The 18,328-nt window shown below is 39.3% G+C and overlaps 1 protein-coding gene across 1 annotated transcript; it reads right to left on the reverse strand.

The window, feature by feature from the left end:
- Positions 1-1,103: 1,103 nt before the first annotated feature.
- Positions 1,104-17,694, reverse strand: LOC117668677 (vomeronasal type-2 receptor 26-like). The gene is made up of 6 exons (XM_034422739.2): positions 17,519-17,694; positions 16,238-16,526; positions 14,342-15,172; positions 9,990-10,214; positions 8,591-8,717; positions 1,104-2,121 (listed from the first exon to the last, which is right to left on the reverse strand). Exons 1-6 carry the CDS (start codon positions 17,692-17,694, stop codon positions 1,220-1,222), a joined length of 2,550 nt encoding a protein of 849 aa, XP_034278630.1. The 3' UTR covers positions 1,104-1,219.
- Positions 17,695-18,328: the final 634 nt, after the last annotated feature.

Consider the following 18,328-nt stretch of genomic DNA (forward strand, 5'->3'; position numbering starts at 1 on the left):
TCTCAGTTTTTGCTAAGTAAACCAGTGGCAACCATAACCTTCTGATTCAAGTTCTTTGCTCGGCTTTAATATTGGGTCACCAGAGTTGAGAGATAAAATTTTACCATATGTCAACCAGTGTGGCTTTGCCACCATTTCTTTTCTAAAAAAGGCTTCCTGGGTTTACACCCAAAGGGCAGCTTCACAGAGAGCCTTGTTTTATATTTATTCCAAACTCTTAGTATGGCACATCTAATAAAATGATTGTTAAATTCAACATTAACTTTACTTTTATCATACCATAAGTAGCCGTGCCATCCAAACCTTAATTCATGGCCCTCTAATTCAAGTAACGTCTTATTCTGAAGGCTCACCCATTCTTTTGACCAGTCAGACAGCATGCTTCAAAATATAGTTTCATATCTGGTAAACAAACCCCCTCTTTCCTTAGCATCTTGCAGTAGCTTATATCTAATTCTTGGTTTTTTCTCTTATCATATGAACTTAGAAATATCTGCCATTGTTTGAATCAATTATCAGTTGTAAGAATGATGTGGAAAACTTAAGCTCAAAAATCAAAACACTTTTCATATTTTTATATAAAATAATTCAATGTGTTTTGCAATTCACCAACACTGAGAAAGCTTTACTTTCACAATAACTGGAAAAGGTTCACATTAGTAAACTTGGAAAATAATAATAAAAAATATGAGTTTGCATTAACTAGCTTTATTAAAAAGTCTACTCAAATTTATTGGCGATTTCCAGTAATGTTAGTGACATTTATTCAAATATAACCTAACATGTAAAAATACTATTCTACAAATCATTTCATACTCTACCTATGAGTGAAGACAGATCAGTTCCTAAATCTATTCCATTTAATGAATACATATTTCACTAAGTAAAACAAGTACAGTGGTTTAATGCACCCTGTTATTAACACAGCTGCCTGCAATTTCTGCAGGTTCGAATCTTACCAGGCTCAAGGTTGACTCAGCCTTCCATTCTTTCTAAGGTAGGTTAAATGAGGACCCAGTTTGTGGGGGCAATAAGCTGACTTTGTTTAAATATACAAAAGTATGAAGGCTATTGCTTAACGCATTGTAAGCCGCCCTGAGTATCCGGAGAAGGGCGGCATATAAATCAAATTAAAAAAAAAAAGTATCCTATTTTGATTAATGTATTATAGATTTAAAATAAGAAAAATGTTGAAAAGAAATATTTTGTGCACATATTACTATCTTTTTCGCTTAATAAGTTGTTCCCTATTGTTTAGCTCTGGCCTAACAATAATTATGTAACATTTGGGGAAATATAGGCAGCCCAGCAACCCAGCACTGGAAGCCAAAATGGAGAAAACCTCCACAGCCACCATGTATTTGCCTTTGGTGCTCAGGTAAGATGGAACAAAGGAGATCCACACACTGCAAAAGATCAGCATACTGAATGTGAGGCATTTGGCCTCATTGAAACTGCTCGGGAGATTCCTGGAGAAAAATGCTACTGTGAAACTAGCAGCTGCCAGTAAGCCCATATAGCCCAGGACACAGTAGAACATAATATCTGAGCCTTCATTGCACTGCAGTATCATTTCCTCAATATTTGAATGGATGTCAACATTGGGAAAAGGGGGGAATGTGAACAGCCACACAATGCAGATTGCTGCTTGAATCAGGGAACAAGAAACAACAATGGATATGGCTAACCGTTTTCCCACCCACTTCCTCACCTTGGATCCTGGCTTGGTGGCCATGAAAGCCAGAACCACAGTGATGGATTTTGCCAACACAGAAGACACAGCCACTGAGAAGATGATGCCAAAGCTAATTTGTCGAAGGAGACATATTATATTGCCTGGTACAATGAGAAACTGCAGTGAGCAAAGGAAGCAGAGGAGGACAGAAATGAGTAGAATGTAGGTGAGATTTCGGTTATTAGCCTTGATGATGGGAGTATGGTGATACTTCAGAAATATTGCCAGCACACCAACTGTGCAGAAAGAAAAAAGAAGTGCCACAATAAGTAGACCTATTCCTATTGGTTCTTCATAGGATAAGAAAGATATTTTCTTGGCAAGACATGAATCCCTCTCTTTGCTTGGATGTTGATCCTCTGGACATTCTGAACAAACATGCATATCTGGAATTTAAACATATAATTTTTCTGTGTCATTTTCTGTGGTTATTGTGTTATCATTGTTAGGCTCGATTAGACAGTCAACCAGAAGTTCAACTGGTTTTGGTATTTTTGTCTATCTAACCCTTTCTAATGACCTGGGAATGGCAGATGTGGATATTTTATGGTTACAGATATTGTCATAGGATGTAAACTGTATCTGTAACACCAATATCCACAGCCTAGGATCTTGGAAAGCACTTGATAAATGCCAAATCCAGTGTAAACATCTGGCTGGCTGTGCAATGGGCTATAATATATTTATTATCTTTAAAATAATAACAAAAAACTGAAAAAAGAACAAAACAGAAAGATAATCATGGTAGAAATCAGTAAATTATCAAATAAAAGTGTGTAACAAATGCTTTAAAATGAAAAAAATAACAAAGTAAAAATTATTATGGTACAATATTACTAATACTTTGGTATTCTAAGTGCTATTGCAATTTCACTTTCCACTGTTACATCTAATTAAGGAAAGAGAGTGGAGTGGAATGGAGTGGAGTGGAGTAGTGGAGACATTTTAGGATAAAATCAAATGAATGTTCATATTCACAAACACAACAAAGTTCATAGTGGATAATTTGATACTCATCTGAAGAATAGAAAAAAAAATCAAGAGCATTACTGTTATTATTGGGGTTTTTTGCTAAAGTTTTTTTATTTTTTTTTTCAAACATATAAATTGCATCCTTTCGGAACAGAGCTTTGATCCGATCATCACTTCGTTCATTTTTTAATAAAGTCCTTAACAAAATTTTATCTATACTATTTTGCCATAGAAAATAGTAAATTTCTAAATCTTATATCACATATTCAACTAATACCATCTTTAAAAAATTAACACATATTTACTTAATCAAAACAATTACCCTTCTATTAACCCATCTTAATTCTTAATTCAATTAATAACACAAATACAACAATTCTTATCCTAAATCCTCACTATTAACAATACAATTCAAACATATTTATATATCATTATGCTCATTAAATCTTTATTCCATTATTACCTTATCAAATTTAAATCTTATATTTTTAATTTTAGAAATATATCAATTTAACATTTAAACATAGTTCTTAGTTCAAATAATGTTTTTTAACACAATTTCCCAATTATCCTAAATTGTATCTATCAAACCATACCATTTAAATAACACCAATTAAGTAATTTTTGTTTATAAATCATAATCATATATTGTTTCAGTTTTCTTTTCTTTTTCACTTAGGTAATAAATGCTCAAATTATCATAATTGTTATACATATTTAAACAATATCCCAATTATTATAGCTATCAATTTTCTAATTTAACCTTTTCTTTTATCCTTCCACTATTAATCCCAATGTACAAAATACATCTTTATTCCACTGCTAAACCCAGTGTAATCATCTTTATTTTTCTCACTGTTAATCCCAGTATAATCATCTTTATTCCACTGTTAATCCCAGTGTAATCATCTTTATTTTTTTCACTGTTAATCTCAGTGTAATCATTTTATTTACTGTTAATCCCAATATAATTATCTTTATTTTTCTCACTGTTACTCCCAACATAATCATCCTTTACTTTTATAGTTATATTATTAAAAATATTCAAATTAAAGCAATTGTTATAGGTGTTTAACCAATATCCCAGTTATTATAACCATCAATTTCCTCAAATAGTATCTTTTAACATCTTTATAAAAAATTGGTTCATTATATCCATTGCTATATTTCTTTTAATGTAATCTATTTTCCATATATTTTAGCTTCAATCCCTATTTCATTTCTAAATATTTGTTACATAATTCTTCTCATATTTGTTTATCTCAATATAGTCATTTTATAAATCCAGGTCCTGGACTTCTTTAAATTTCTTAATATTTTCCAACCTTTTATTCTTTTATCATTCAGTATTAATCTCCATATAATCATCATTATATCATTATTAATCTCAGTATAATCATCATTGTGTTATTGTTAATCTCAATATAATCTCTAGGGACCCCCTTTTTATTATTAATATTCACATGTTCAATTATTTGCTCATTATTAATCACAATATCTTTAGCTTCTTTATTTTCCACTTCTATGTCTTATTTCTCTATCTTCATTTTCTTGTCCATACATGTATACTCCATTTCGATTTTTATATCCTCAAATTTTGTCCTCTGTGCAATATTATAGTTATTTCTTTTATTTCCATTCTCCAAATCAAATAGTTGTTCCAATTATTGTATTCCATTGTATTCCCTTCTATTTCTTTTTTTATTCCTCCAAAAGTCAAGCCTCTTGTAGACAAGAAAATCCTCTCCACAAGTTCTCATGTTTATTATCTGGTGAAGTTCACAATTTTCCAAAACAAAGAACCAAGTTGCAATGATTCTTTTTACTCCAGATGGTGTCTCTCTGCAATCCACAATTTCCAATTGTTTAATAAGTACCCATTTTGTTTCCATTATATCCAGTGGTGGGATTCAATTTTTTTAACAACCATTTCAGTGGGTGTGGCTTAGTTGGGGGTGTGGCTAGCTGGTCATGTGACTGGGTGGGTGTGGCTAGCTGGTCATGTGACCGGGTGGGAGTGGCTATGTGCATAGGTATTACTAAGAGGGCTGAAAAAAGTCATTTCTTACTGGTCCTTGCACTTATGACATTTATGCCCATTACAGCATTCTTAACAACTGTGTCACTCATTTCACAACTACTTCTCTGCACCACGGTGAAAAGATAGGGTGCAAAATGTAAAATGTGAGGACAGTCATAAGTGCGAGGGCCGGTCAAGTGTGAGGACCTGTCATCATTTATGCCCATTTTAGCATTCTTAATTAAATTAATTAAATTAATTAAATTAATTAAATAAAAATGAACTGCTGGAGCAGTCGGAGGCAATCTGAGGTGGGCGTTCAGGCCGGCTGCAGGGCACATTGATACAACTGGGGTAGGTAGGCCACTGCTGCCCAGGTGGGAGGCGGGCGCAGGCCTACAGGGCTAGCTGCAAGGTGAAGTAATAGGATGGGGTAGGTCAGGGGTCTGCAACCTTAAACATTCAACCTAAGCACCCAGTCATTTCTTAATTACCTGGGAATATGCACCTTCCCATATAGTCAATGGGACTTGCTTCGAATAAATATCTGTTATGAATAGTTCTGTTGTTGTAGAACTGACACATGTGAGACTGCAATATCACACTGGACTGATAGTGGAATCTTTCTTTAGACTAGTGCCTATATAACATTTTAAATTCAGGAGATTGATTTAAGAGCTACAGAGTCAGCTATGCATTGTGCATGTAGCCTGTTGGGTACTTCCCTAATATCCAACATAAATAATCTAAAATGGCTACTCAACCTAATGATTGTTAGTACTGTTACTATATATGTTTACTTGGTTGTGGTCCTGTGCTCATTTTAAGCCCACATTGAGCCCAGAAGGGGAAAAAACTGGAATGTACATGATTTCAGAAAATAAGCATTCCTTGTTCGTTGTATAATTAGTGTAAAGAAACTTCCTGAAATTATGACTGAAATATTTCTCAACCTACATTGGTTCACACTGTCAGGAAGTTTCTTTACACTAAAGAAACTTCCTGACAGTGTGAACCAATATAGGTGCAAAAATATTTCAGTCATAATTTCACATATAAAATAGCCATTCGTGTAATACAACCTGCCTATTGTTCAAAACAGTCATTAGTATTATGGCTGAAGTCTAAAAGCCTAAAAGTCAAAGATCATAAGAGTGCTTCTTTCTCTGTATGTTTACAAAACATCACATACCAGGAATAGCAAGAAGGATGTTGCTACAGTTAAAACAGTGAAAAAATTGCCCTTCGCCTGTTCCTACCCTCCCTCTTTTTCTCCCCACCAATTTTTTTTGGCACCAGAGCCAAAGCAGTTTCTTTTGCTGCCTGCGAGCTGCTGCCTACCTCTAAACTGCAGTTTACTCATGGGCAAGTTTACTCGTGAGCATAGTTCTCTTTTGTTTGTGAAGTCCCCTCCTTTTTTTCCCGCCCAGCTGGAGAAAGATAGGAGAGGGCTGCTGCTGCCCTATCAGTCTCAGTGCAGTGGCTGCATGCAACACCACTGGCAGGGAGAGGGGAGCAAAGCAAAGCAAAGCAAAGCAAAGCAAAGCAAAGCAAAGCAAAGCAAAGCAAAGCAAAGCAAAGCAAAGCAAAGCAAAGCAAAGCAAAGCAAAGCAAAGCAAAGCTTGCCGAGCCCCCCCACCCCCTGCCCCACCCGCCACCCAAATTGTGCCCCACTGTGAGACATGCATTTTACTGGAGAGTGGCAGCTCTGGCTCATATTTCATCCATTGAGTTCAGGGAGTGCAAGGCAATTAACTTCTCATACTCAGTAGAAGTTTTCCTTTACTTTGCATGGTTTTTCCCTGCACACAACGGCTGAGAGACAACCTGGAACTGACAGTTGCACTCTGCCAGGCGAGCAGCAGAATGAGTAAGCCAGTGATCTGCTGGCTTCCTGTAATCTGCAGTTTACTCGTGAGCACCATGCTCACGAGTAAACTTTCTCACGAGTAAACTGCAGATTAGAGGCAGCCAGCAGCTTGCAGGCAGAGAAAGAAACCGCTGCCTCCTGCCTCTGTGCATCGAGGAGGCTGAGCAGCAGTGGGAAGAGCATGGGATGGGAGGTGCAGGAAGTGGCTGCCAGCAATGCCCTCAGATGAAGATGTTGTAGATGAGGAGGTTCGACCCCCTCTTAGGAGCCTCAGTTTACTCGTGAACACCATTGGCCTTTCTCCCTGCCTCTCCCAGTCAATGTTACTCATGAGTAAACTGCAGCTGGGATCTCCCGCGTGCTTCCCTCGCAGGCCAGGCCGGCTGGGGGAAACGTATGGGAAGAGCTCCAGTGCCGCAATCTCCTGTGCGCTCTCCTCTCTCCCTGCATGCATCGATCCACCACCTGCTGCTGGTATCACTCCTCCACTAGCTCTCCCTCCCCCGGTCACCTGTGCCCTTTGGCCTTACCTTTGCCAGCAGCGGTGAGCAGAAGTATGGGGGTAGATTCTGCAAGTAGTGGCTGGACATGGCGGGCAAGTATCAGGCGGGCAGGGTGAGTGAGCGGGAACCAGTTCGGGGGCGTGGCCAGCCAAAGGTCACTAATGGTTCAGAAAAACATGCCAAATTTCCACTGATGGTGCAAGGCCAATAAATAGTGGTGGGATGGGGCAGGGTGAGGGGCGGGCGAGCCAGCAATTTAAAAAATGGTTCGGTGTGCTGCGAGGCCAATAAATTACAAAAAAAAAAACAAAAAACCAAACAGTTTGTTAAATAGCTGACTCGCTTGCCCCGCTCCACCATATTTATTGGCAATAAATAGTGGTGGGGAGGGGTGAGTGAGCCAGCAATTTAACAAATGGTTCATGTGCTGTGTGGGCCGAAGCCAATAAATAGTGGTGTGGAGGGACAGGGCAAGGGGCGCGGCGAGCCAGCAATTTAACAAATGGTTCGGCTGAACCGCCTAGAACCGGCAGAATCCCACCACTGATTATATCACAATCTTACTTGACTTCTCTTTTTTCTTTTTCAATTTAAAAATATCAAATCATATTTAAAGTCCAGTCCAAATTTAAATAGCTCTTCTCACTTCTTTTTTTCTTTTTTCCCCTTTTATTTATACATCCTTTTTTTTCTTCTTAAAGCTTATTGTCCATTCTTTTTATTTTTCTTGCCATTTATAAAAAAAAAGGGGGGGTGGGAAGGATCTCTTTATTTCTTTCCAATCCTTTAACCATATCTAATTATTTAAAGTTTCCAATTAATTTGTTCAGAAATCAATTTTCAATTGGGTTTTTGTCTCTTCTTCCAAATTACATTTCAAAATCTTCTTTGGCCCCATGCTCCTTAGCCGCTATTACACATTAGGGGTCTTGTAGTTGTAAAATGCTTCTCTTGTTGTTATTCAAGCCTGAGTTGGCTGTCACTCACCCAGATTCAAAAAGACTCTGTTCCATTTCTTTCTTCTCTCCAGCTCTATACTTAGGCCGGTTGTCCCAACTTCGTGGCAGCCGCCATGGCTGCCACCCCCCCGCCGCCAACTCACAGAGAGTTCCCTCTGACCTCCAAGGAACTTGCCTGTTCCTCTTGGTCATCCGAGGCGCTTCTCTTTCTTCCCCATCCCTGCAGGACGGTTCCGGTCCAAAGACCCATCGGCAGCAGTTCGGCAGCTGGGGTTTTCGCAGCACTTATCAGACCCCGCTATTTCTCTGATTGTCTTGCCACAACGCCAAACCGGAAGCATTACTATTATTTTGACCAAATTTATTAAGGGCTTGAATCATTTTGTAAATCGCATAAATAGTTTTTGTAATGATAGAAAGAAGTATATTGAAATCTAAATAGATCAATAAACAAGTAAATTGCAATGCTATGTGCTCTGTTATCCGGGCAAAATCCTAGTGTGGTTTTACAAAGATGAACATGGTACTTACCTTTTTCAACTGAAATTTTCTCTTTAGGGCATGGAAGGCAATCATAGCAGCAAAATGGCTTCCCCTCCTGCTTTTTTTTGAAATAACCAGGGAGGCAGCTCTCAGAACAGAGTGAAACAGGTGGGGTCTTCCAAATAAATAAAGAAGGTAAATGTTAACATTCAGTCAGGTATTTGATAAAAATATAAGTAAATTTCTTTCTTTTAAACTGGAAAATATTTTAGTCCCAGACCATGCCAAAGTTATTTCAGTGGGACTGATCAAAACTGGTGTTTTTTACTGTCACTTCATGTCCCACTTTGGATAATATAGACATTTTAAATAAAACTAAAGATAATTTAACATATTTTTCAGGCTTATTTTTGAAATTAACTGAATCTAATCAAATTGTATGGAATCTGAAAGGTGCTTTTTCAAAATGTAACTGGTCTTTCTGAGGAAGAAGACATTTTGCTTCTCATTCATCTGGGTTCATCTGTCCACTCCACAACCAAAGACTGGAACACCTTCTCAGAATGCAATGTTCCCAACCCACAACCCTGCAGGCATTCCAGGAAGATATTAGCATTCCATCTATCTTCTTCATTATGGAAGAAATAACCCCATTGTTAATTATTGTAGCAGAATTATTAGAATAATATATTTTATCCAGCTTATTAGCAAACTTTTTTTTAACCATGACTTGGCTTACAAACCTTAATGTACACTTACCCCTCCCCAATTAATAAAAAGAATTTGTCTCATTCATTTATATCAAAATAAAAACTAAAATATCTACCAATAGTCTAATATTACAAGAAGCTTCATCAAGCATGCTTAACATTGAATCTGGACCAATTCATTTTGGCAGCCTGTCAACTCTTTTTAAAAATCTTCTATTTTTGTTTTTCTAGATGTTATTGTTTTTGAATAAATCTTTACTTTTAAACTTTTTAATAAAGATCAATAAAGATCTCACCAGGCTCAGCCTTCCATCCTTTCGAGGTAGGTAAAATGAGGACCCGGATTGTGAGGGCAATAAGCTGACTTTGTATAAAAAAGAACACCGCTTGGGGGAACCAAAAAAGCCCTACTAAGCAGGTATATACAAAAGTATGAAGGCTATTGCTTAATGCATTGTAAGCCGCCCTGAGTCTCCGGAGAAGGGAGGCATATAAATCGAACCAATAAATAAATAAATAAATAAATAAATAAATAAATAAATAAATAAATAAATAAATAAATAAATATTTTATTCATGAAATACCTCTCTCTGAGGAGTATTTCAAATTGCTGTATCACAACTAAATGCTCAAAGTCTTTATAAAAAAAACTCTGTAATATTATTTTAGTGTTAAATGATACACAAGTTATTTTGGATATCATACCAGTCATGCAAGCAAAAGAATTCAGAACTTACCTGGTTGAAACTATTGTGCCAGGTGATGATTTCATCATGAATAGTGAATTTTTCCTCTTTCACCCAGGGATCCAGCTTCCCTACTTTCACTCGATGGAAGGATTGGTTTGGGAAGGTGACCCAGTTTATAATATCAAATCCAGATATCAATTCCCTCCTCTGATTGAACTGAATCCTATCCCCAGCATTGTTATTAAATGAGACCCCTTTCAGAAACTGGTGGAGCTGAATATCAATGAAGACCCAACAATTGATATTAATAATAATAATAATAATAATAATAATAATAATAATAATAATAATAATAATAATAATAATTTTATTTCTATACCGCCCTTCTCCCGAAGGACTCAGGGCGGTGTACAGCCAATTTAAAAAGCACAGGACACAACAATGATTAAAAATTAAAATAATTAAATAAATTTTGCCGGATTAAAACCCCAAAAATTTAAAATACCCCAATTAAAATTATTATGTTGATAGGCTGGCCTGGCGGAACAACAGGGTCTTCAATGCGCAACGAAACACCCAGAGGTCAGAGATCTTATGTATTTCCGGGGGGCAATTCATTCCACAGGGCTGGGGCTCCCACAGAGAAGGCCCTCCTCCTGGGTGTCACCAGCCAACATAACTTGGCTGATGGCACCCTGAGGAGACCCTCTCTGTGGGAGCGGACTGGTCGGTGGGAGGCTATCGGTGGCAGAAGACGGTCTCGAAGGTACCCGGGTCCTATGCCATGGAGCGCTTTAAAGGTGGTAACCAACACCTTGAATCGCACCCAGAAGACCACTGGGAGCCAGTGCAGCTCGCGCAGGAGGGGGGTCACGTGGGCACAATGGGTTGCGCCCATAACCACCTGCGCGGCCGCATTCTGGACCAGTTGGAGCCTCCGAGTGCTCTTCAAGGGGAGCCCCATGTAGAGAGCATTACAATAGTCCAGCCGGGAAGTGACATGGGCATGAGTGACCGTGCGCAAGGCGTCCCGGTCCAGAAAGGGCTGCAACTGGAGGATCAGGCGAACCTGATAAAAGGCTCCCCTGGCCATGGCCATCATGTGCTCTTCTAAAGACAGCCGTGCGTCCAGGAGGATACCCAGATTGCGAGCCCTCTCTGTGGGGGGCAAAGATTCACCCCCAATAGTCAGCGATGGCACCTGCTGACTATATCGGGACGCCGGCAGCCACAGCCACTCAGTCTTGGAAGGGTTGAGTCTGGGCCTGTTCCTCCCCATCCAGACCCGCACGGCCTCCAGGCAGCGGGACATCACATCAAGGGCATCGTTGGGGTGGTCTGGGGTAGAGATGTACAGCTGAGTATCATCAGCGTACAGATGACACTTCACCCCAAAACCACAGATGATCCCACCCAGCGGCTTCACATAAATGTTGAACAGAAGGGGTGAGAGGACCGACCCTTGTGGCACTCCCCATGCGAGACGCCTCGAGGTCGACCTCTGCCCCCCTGCCAACACGAACTGCGAGCGGTCGGAGAGGAAGGAGGAGAACCATCGCAGAACGGTGCCCCCTATTCCTAACCCTCTCAACCGCTGCAGCATGATACCATGGTCGATGGTATCAAAAGCCGCTGAGAGATCTAATAGGACTAGGACAGAGGAGCAACCCCTGTCCCGAGCCCTCCAGAGATCATCCACCAACGCGACCAATGCCGTTTCTGTGCTGTGCCCCTGCCTGAAGCCCGAATGGCACGGGTCTAGATAGATAGATTCATCCAGGTGCCTGGGCAGTTGTCGTGCCACCACACTCTCGACAACCTTCGCCACAAAGCGAAGGTTGGAGACCGGACGGTAGTTAGCTAATTCATCCGGGTCCAGGGAAGGCTTCTTGAGGAGGGGCCACACCACCGCCTCTTTGAAGGCGGCGGGAAAGGCGCCCTCACTCAGAGAAGCAGTTATAATCCCCTGGAGCCAGCCTCGTGTAACCTCCCGGGAGGCCAGTACCAACCAGGAGGGACACGGGTCCAATAAACATGTGGCGGCACTAATCCTACCCAGAACCCTGTCCACATCCTCGGGAGCCACAGGATCAAACTCCTCCCAGATAATATTCTCAAGACCTGCCCCTGTCTCCTCCCCTGGACTCATCCAATCAGAGTCCAAGCCATCCTGAATCCGAGCGACTTTATCATGCAGGAATTGCACAAAATCCTCAGCGCGGCCCTGCAAGGGATCTTCCCGCACTCCCCCCCCCGAAGAAGGGAGTGGGTCACCCTAAACAGGGCGGCTGGGTGGTTCTCTGCAGATGCGATAAGAGCAGAAAAATGGTTAGATTTCGCCGCTTTTATCGCCACTAGGTAGGTCTTGATATAAGACCTCACCTGTGTCCGGTTGGAATTGGATTGACTAGTCCTCCAAATGCTCTCTAGGCGTCTTTTCCGACGCTTCATCTCTCTCAGCTCCTCAGAGAACCGAGGAGCCAATTGAGATTGGCATCGGGTCAGAGGCCGCAAAGGCATGATGTGGTCCAAAGCTCTGATGGCCGCACTCTCCCAGGCGGCCACCAGCTCTTCAGTCGAGTCGTGTGTTAGAGTCTCAGGAAACGGCCCAAGCTCCATCAGGAACCTTTCGGGGTCCATCAGGCACCTGGGACGGAACCATTTGGTCAGTTCCATCTCCCTGTGGTGGGCGAAAGCAGCAGGAAAGTCTAAGTGAAGGAGCGAATGATCTGTCCATGACAAGGGTTTGATGTCTTGGTCCCCTCTACCAAGTTCATTCAACCACTGACCAGAGACAAAAATCAGGTCCAGAGTGTGTCCCCCTATGTGAGTCGGGCCTTGAACTAACTGGGTAAGGTCCATGGCCGTCATGGAAGCCATGAACTCCTGAGCCACCTCTGATGCCTCACCCGCAGACGGAAGGTTGAAATCCCCCATGACAATAAGTCTGGGGGTATCAACCGCCACCCCGGCAATGACGTCAAATAGCTTGGGCAGGGTCGCTGCCACGTGGCAGGGAGCCAGGTACGTAGTCAGCAAACCCATCTGCACCCCATGGCCCCACTTCACAAAGAGGGACTCACATCCGGCTATCTGAGGAACAGTGGTCTCCCTCGGACAAAGACTCTCCCTAATAATTACTGCCACTCCCCCACTCCTCCCCTGGGCCCTTGGCTGATGAAATGCACAGAAACCTGGTGGCACATCTCCATGAGGGGAACCCCCCCTCTTGGCCCAACCAGGTCTCCGTAATACCTGCCAGGTCCGCACCCCCCTCTAAAATAAGATCACAAATGAGGGGGGCTTTATTAACGATCGACCTGGCATTACACAACATCAGCCGTGGACCCTAGGCCTGAGACTCTGCACAACCCAGGACACGAGTCGCGCATTGGGGGCCAGGGTGCGTAATTGCTCATAAACAGCATGTGCGCACCCCCAGCACATGATATGGCCCTCTGTGCCCGTCATACCTGCCCCTCCCACTCATTGTTTCAATTACACAGCCCTTCCTATCGTCTCCCTGCTCCCCAGTTAAATTTCCTTTCACGACCCCTCCGTTGCAGCCAATCGACCCATCACCCCGCTCTGTTGCTATCTGAACCCCCCCCCCTGGGTCCACTTTTACAATCCCCTCCCTTCCTCCAGGGTCCCCTTAAAATTTTGATTAAAAATTTAGCTAAAAATCCCCTCAACCCCCTTCTCGCACCATGCCACCTCTCGGGGTTCCAAAGCCCATCATTAATACAGAATCAGTAATAAATAGACTTTTCACATCAATTGTTGTAACAATATATGCTGAAGTTTTATTAGTCCTCAACATTTGGTATCTCCCTTCAATCCTGTTATGTGTAGTCTAAATATTTATTGAGAGAAACAAAATGTTTATGTATAAATGCATCCTTTCTTTTTACCTGGAAAGGAGAACGAAATATGCATGCTGAAACATAAGGAAGAGTGAAGGAAGAATAGTCTGAATGAACATGGATTAAATACCAGTACAAAGCAAGGAGACTGAGATAATCTAACAGATTGAGAATAATTGAGAAATAAATTACAGAACATATTTATTAAAAAAAGAATGAATGGGGTAAGAGAAAGAACAAAACTGAGAAATTCATGAAGAGAGTTAATGAGATCCATAGAAGAAAGAGCTAATGTAATTGGAGAACAACAAGCAATGCATGAAGCAGTGCATTGGCAAGAGTGAAAGCTAGAGTATTTGAGGGATAGAATGTTATGGAGTATATAGTGGATATAATTAGATTTACCTATGTCCCCCATTTATATTGTATCTCAACCCTTCGTTTCTTTGGTTTTGTATGATTTGTATGAAAAATATATTGTGAATGCATACATGTTTGTATGAAGAAAGAGAAAAATGCATAAATGTTCAGTACCTGCCATGACTTTTTCTCCTGAATACTCAACTTTCCCTTGTGGTTTTGTTCCATATGCATGGCATGTAAAGCATGAGCTACAACATACACTGCATTGTATATATTGTAAGTATAACCAGTCATGCTCATTTCAAAAAGAGCACCAGGAAGGTCCTCCAATTTCTCCTTCATAGTGCAAATGTCACTCTCTTTTCCATTGACCAAGGAACTGGAAAAGGCACATTGAAATGCATGCATCCAAACATCTTTAATAAAACCATCTTCTTTTGATAAGAAATGGTCTCTTCCCTGAACAAATTGCTGAAATCCTGGAACTTCATTGGAATAAACTGAAAAGGACAGGGCACCATGGATGTCTTGAATATCCCAGGTCCTTTGATAAATTACTGTTGCAAAATCCATTTGACAGGGTATAATCCACACTTTACCTTTTGGCTCCATAGAAACTGATTCAATTTTAGGAAGATTTAGCAACAACCTCAGATGCAGAAGGGTTGTTTCATAGACAATTATTGCATTGGCATTACTGTTCATAGTGAGATAAAATGTTTCCACGAGCCACTCCAATTCCACAAATACATTACTGATGTGCAGTTGTTTAATTATTTTTAAAAAGGCAATGCAAATGCCATGAAGAGGAAAAGTTGAAAAAACCATCCGCACAAATATTTCAGCATCATCATCTCTCACAAGGATTCCAACCCAGGTCCATTTGAAGTAAACAAGCAACTGAAGAAATCCTTGGTATATAATATTTTCATTCGGCACCATGTGATAGAAGAAAAAGGATTCACTTTGATCTGGCATCTCTGGATGTGATCCATAGATTAACTACAGGAATAAGAAAATTAATAGAAGCTTAGAAAACAGAAAGAAATATTTGCTAAACTAGTAGGTGCGCTAAAGCTGCTCTACTTTGGGAGATATTTCTCAAGCATCTAGAAAATTTCAGATTGTGTATGACTTATTTTAGCAGCCTTATAAGAATAAAAGCATAATTTTTTATTCAGCAGAAGATAGATTTGTGATATCCTCATGCTGTATAATTGATAATATTACATTTCAATAACATGCTTGCATTTCAAATTGGTGCATTAGGATTTCCAGATTAATGTTTTCTGGGAACTTTTTGAAATACAACTGAATTGGTTGGTTGTCTGAATGTCTGGTTGGTTGGTTGGTTGGTTGGTTGGTTGGTTGGTTGGTTGGTTGTTGGTTGGTTGGTTGGTTGGTTGGTTGGTTGGTTAATTAAAATTTAACTTGAGAGACCCCAGGTGCTCTTTGACTTTGGCTGATTTCTTGAAGACATTTAAATATCTAAACTACTGTAGCTAACCTCAACAGTGCTAGTAAGGGGTGGGCTTTGTTCTCTATATTCTAACAACTTAGTGGTTTAATTGAAATCAAAATTTAATTTGATTTCAATCAAGGACAGCTCCTGGTCACCTACCTCAGAAAAAGGAAAATGAAAAGCCATGTATGGTAAAGCTTACTGAGTCAGAAGATGACTTTCTAGCTCTCTTTCATTGAATATCATGTTTCTTTGAATGGTTTATCATCTTCTTTTACTGATTCAATCACTGTAAATTGTTCAAAATAATTTGGTTTTGCAATAAAATTCCTTGTTACTAAAAACCTTCTTTTTCTAATTTCCTTGGGGCGCTCTTGCAAAGATCACGATCCTTTCCTTACAATCAGCCTATAAAACCAAATTTATTATTCACATTGCCTCAAGCTTTAATAATTTGTTTTCTTTATATCCTTTATTAATCAACTAAGTAAACTAAGTAAATATAAACTAAGTAAATATCAAGCACACATTAGTATGTGTAGAATTTATATAGATGTAAAAAGTTCAGAAAAATCCACATGATTTCATAAGACTACACATCCTACCTGTGGGAATTTGTATAACCTCAAGATATCTGCCATGTCAACAGAGATTTCAGAATAAAGGGCTCCAATGATTGCAACTAGAGTGTTCTGGAAACCACACTTATAATTGGGGACCATTCTCTTCAGAGGTGAAAAAAGTTCCATTGTTGCATGATAAATCCATCTTCTATCATAATTGTCAAAAATATTGATGCCCAAGGTAACATTGGGCAAGATTTGAGGGTTTTCATTTATCTCTTTCACAGCAAATACCAAAGCCAAAATATGCTGATAAAACTTAGTCTGGATTCTAGAATAACAATTGTAGGTGATAAAAGAAACATACTATACATAAGAGAAACATTCTAACAAATATATGGCCATCCAAATATTTTGCCTTTGAAAGCAATAATACAGTGTCATCAGCGGTGGGTTTCATATTTTGTTACCACTGTTTTGCCCTGTGTGTGCACACTCGCTTCACACACGCGCCTTCTTGGCATGTGGCCGACCTTCCGTGCATACGCTTTGCTCACGCATGTGCCTTCCGTGCATGCGCTCAGCCTCAAAAATGTGCCTAAAGAGGATGGCATAGAGCTGGGACGGGTGGGTGTTTTCCCTACCAGTTTTCCTGAACTAGTCCAAATCAGTTGAATAACACTTCTGAGTGTCATGATTTGTGTACTAAGTATTGCAAATAGTTTAGCTTTGTATAGTTTTTGAACAGAAAACACAAACTTTTCAATATCTTAAATGCTTTTCAATTTTAACGAAGATTTGAAGATTTCCTAATCTGAAAAATCACAATCGTAAATTGTGACAATAAAATGTGTTATTAGTAGTTTGGCCTAGTGAAAAGAATGGGTTTTTTAAAAAAAATTATTAAAAAAGAGAATGTCAAGTCTATAAACAAAGAAGGAACTCAAAAATATTGCAATTATAAAAATGTCCTAAAACTCTTAGTATATCCTTGAAATATTCTGGTGCAAACATGAATTGTTTGAAATCTGTTTTCTTTTTAACACTTTAACCTCTTTTTCTTTCTTTTCTTTAACTGATTAAAAAAATTGTTCACTGAACAGCAGGATTTCTCTGACACATTGTCAGAATCCTTTAATTTTCAGCTAATAAATTGAGGCAATTATTTCTAATTCTTTTAAGAACCCTAGATAAATAAAGCACAACATTTAAATTAGAGAGAGAAAATTGTCACTAAAAGTTATTCTATTATGTCTAAGAGTATTACAAAGGTAAATATAATTTAGAATCTCTTACACTGAACAATGAGATCAGGACACTTACATGACTTCACCAATAAATGAAAGATGGGGATCTTCCAAGAAGTTTTCTAGTTCTGTAGGCATGAACATAAGAGAAGTAATAGCACCAATGATGAACTCACCAGGTTGGAAATAATTATGAGAAATAGGGACAGGATCATCAATAATGCAATTCCTCAACTCACATTTCCAAACCATATGAGATAAAAACAAGAATAAAATAATCATGGTTATTATGCCAATTGTATATCTGTAGCAGAGTTTGTCTGATAATGGTTTAAAATCATAAAAGTATGATTTGCCTTAACTACCTTCACACTATTCTCAAACTTTGACACAGTATTCAGAAACCTTGACTTCTCACTATCAGAAATAAACTTTATAAACATCATCTGTCTTTAGATTCAAGTTACAGATGAGAATTGCCAGGGATTATTGATATTATTCATAAAGCTTTAGTCCTTGTTGGCTATAAATTGCTAGGGAGCCTATTAGTGTTAATAACAACATTTTTGATAATTATAGATAGTGGGAAGAAATGTTTTTAGATTTTCATTTTTCTGTGTTATGTGAAGAATGTGTTTTCTTACTTGTCTTATAATTTGAAAGAAATGTTTATATGAAATAATATATGGTTGGTATTTAACACCTGAAAAACTATTAAATATAAAAAAATAGAATAACAGAATGTGATGGGACCTTGGAGGTCTTCTTGTCTAATGGTGAGATTCAAATTTTTTTACTACCAGTTCTGTGGTTGTGGCTTGGTGGGTGTGACTTGGTGGTGTTATGTATTAACTTTTGGAGGAAAAATTAACACTCAACGTTGATT

This window comes from Pantherophis guttatus, chromosome 4 (assembly GCF_059756535.1).
Source record: "Pantherophis guttatus breed Tessera chromosome 4, ASM5975653v1, whole genome shotgun sequence".
Lineage (NCBI taxonomy): Eukaryota > Metazoa > Chordata > Lepidosauria > Squamata > Colubridae > Pantherophis > Pantherophis guttatus.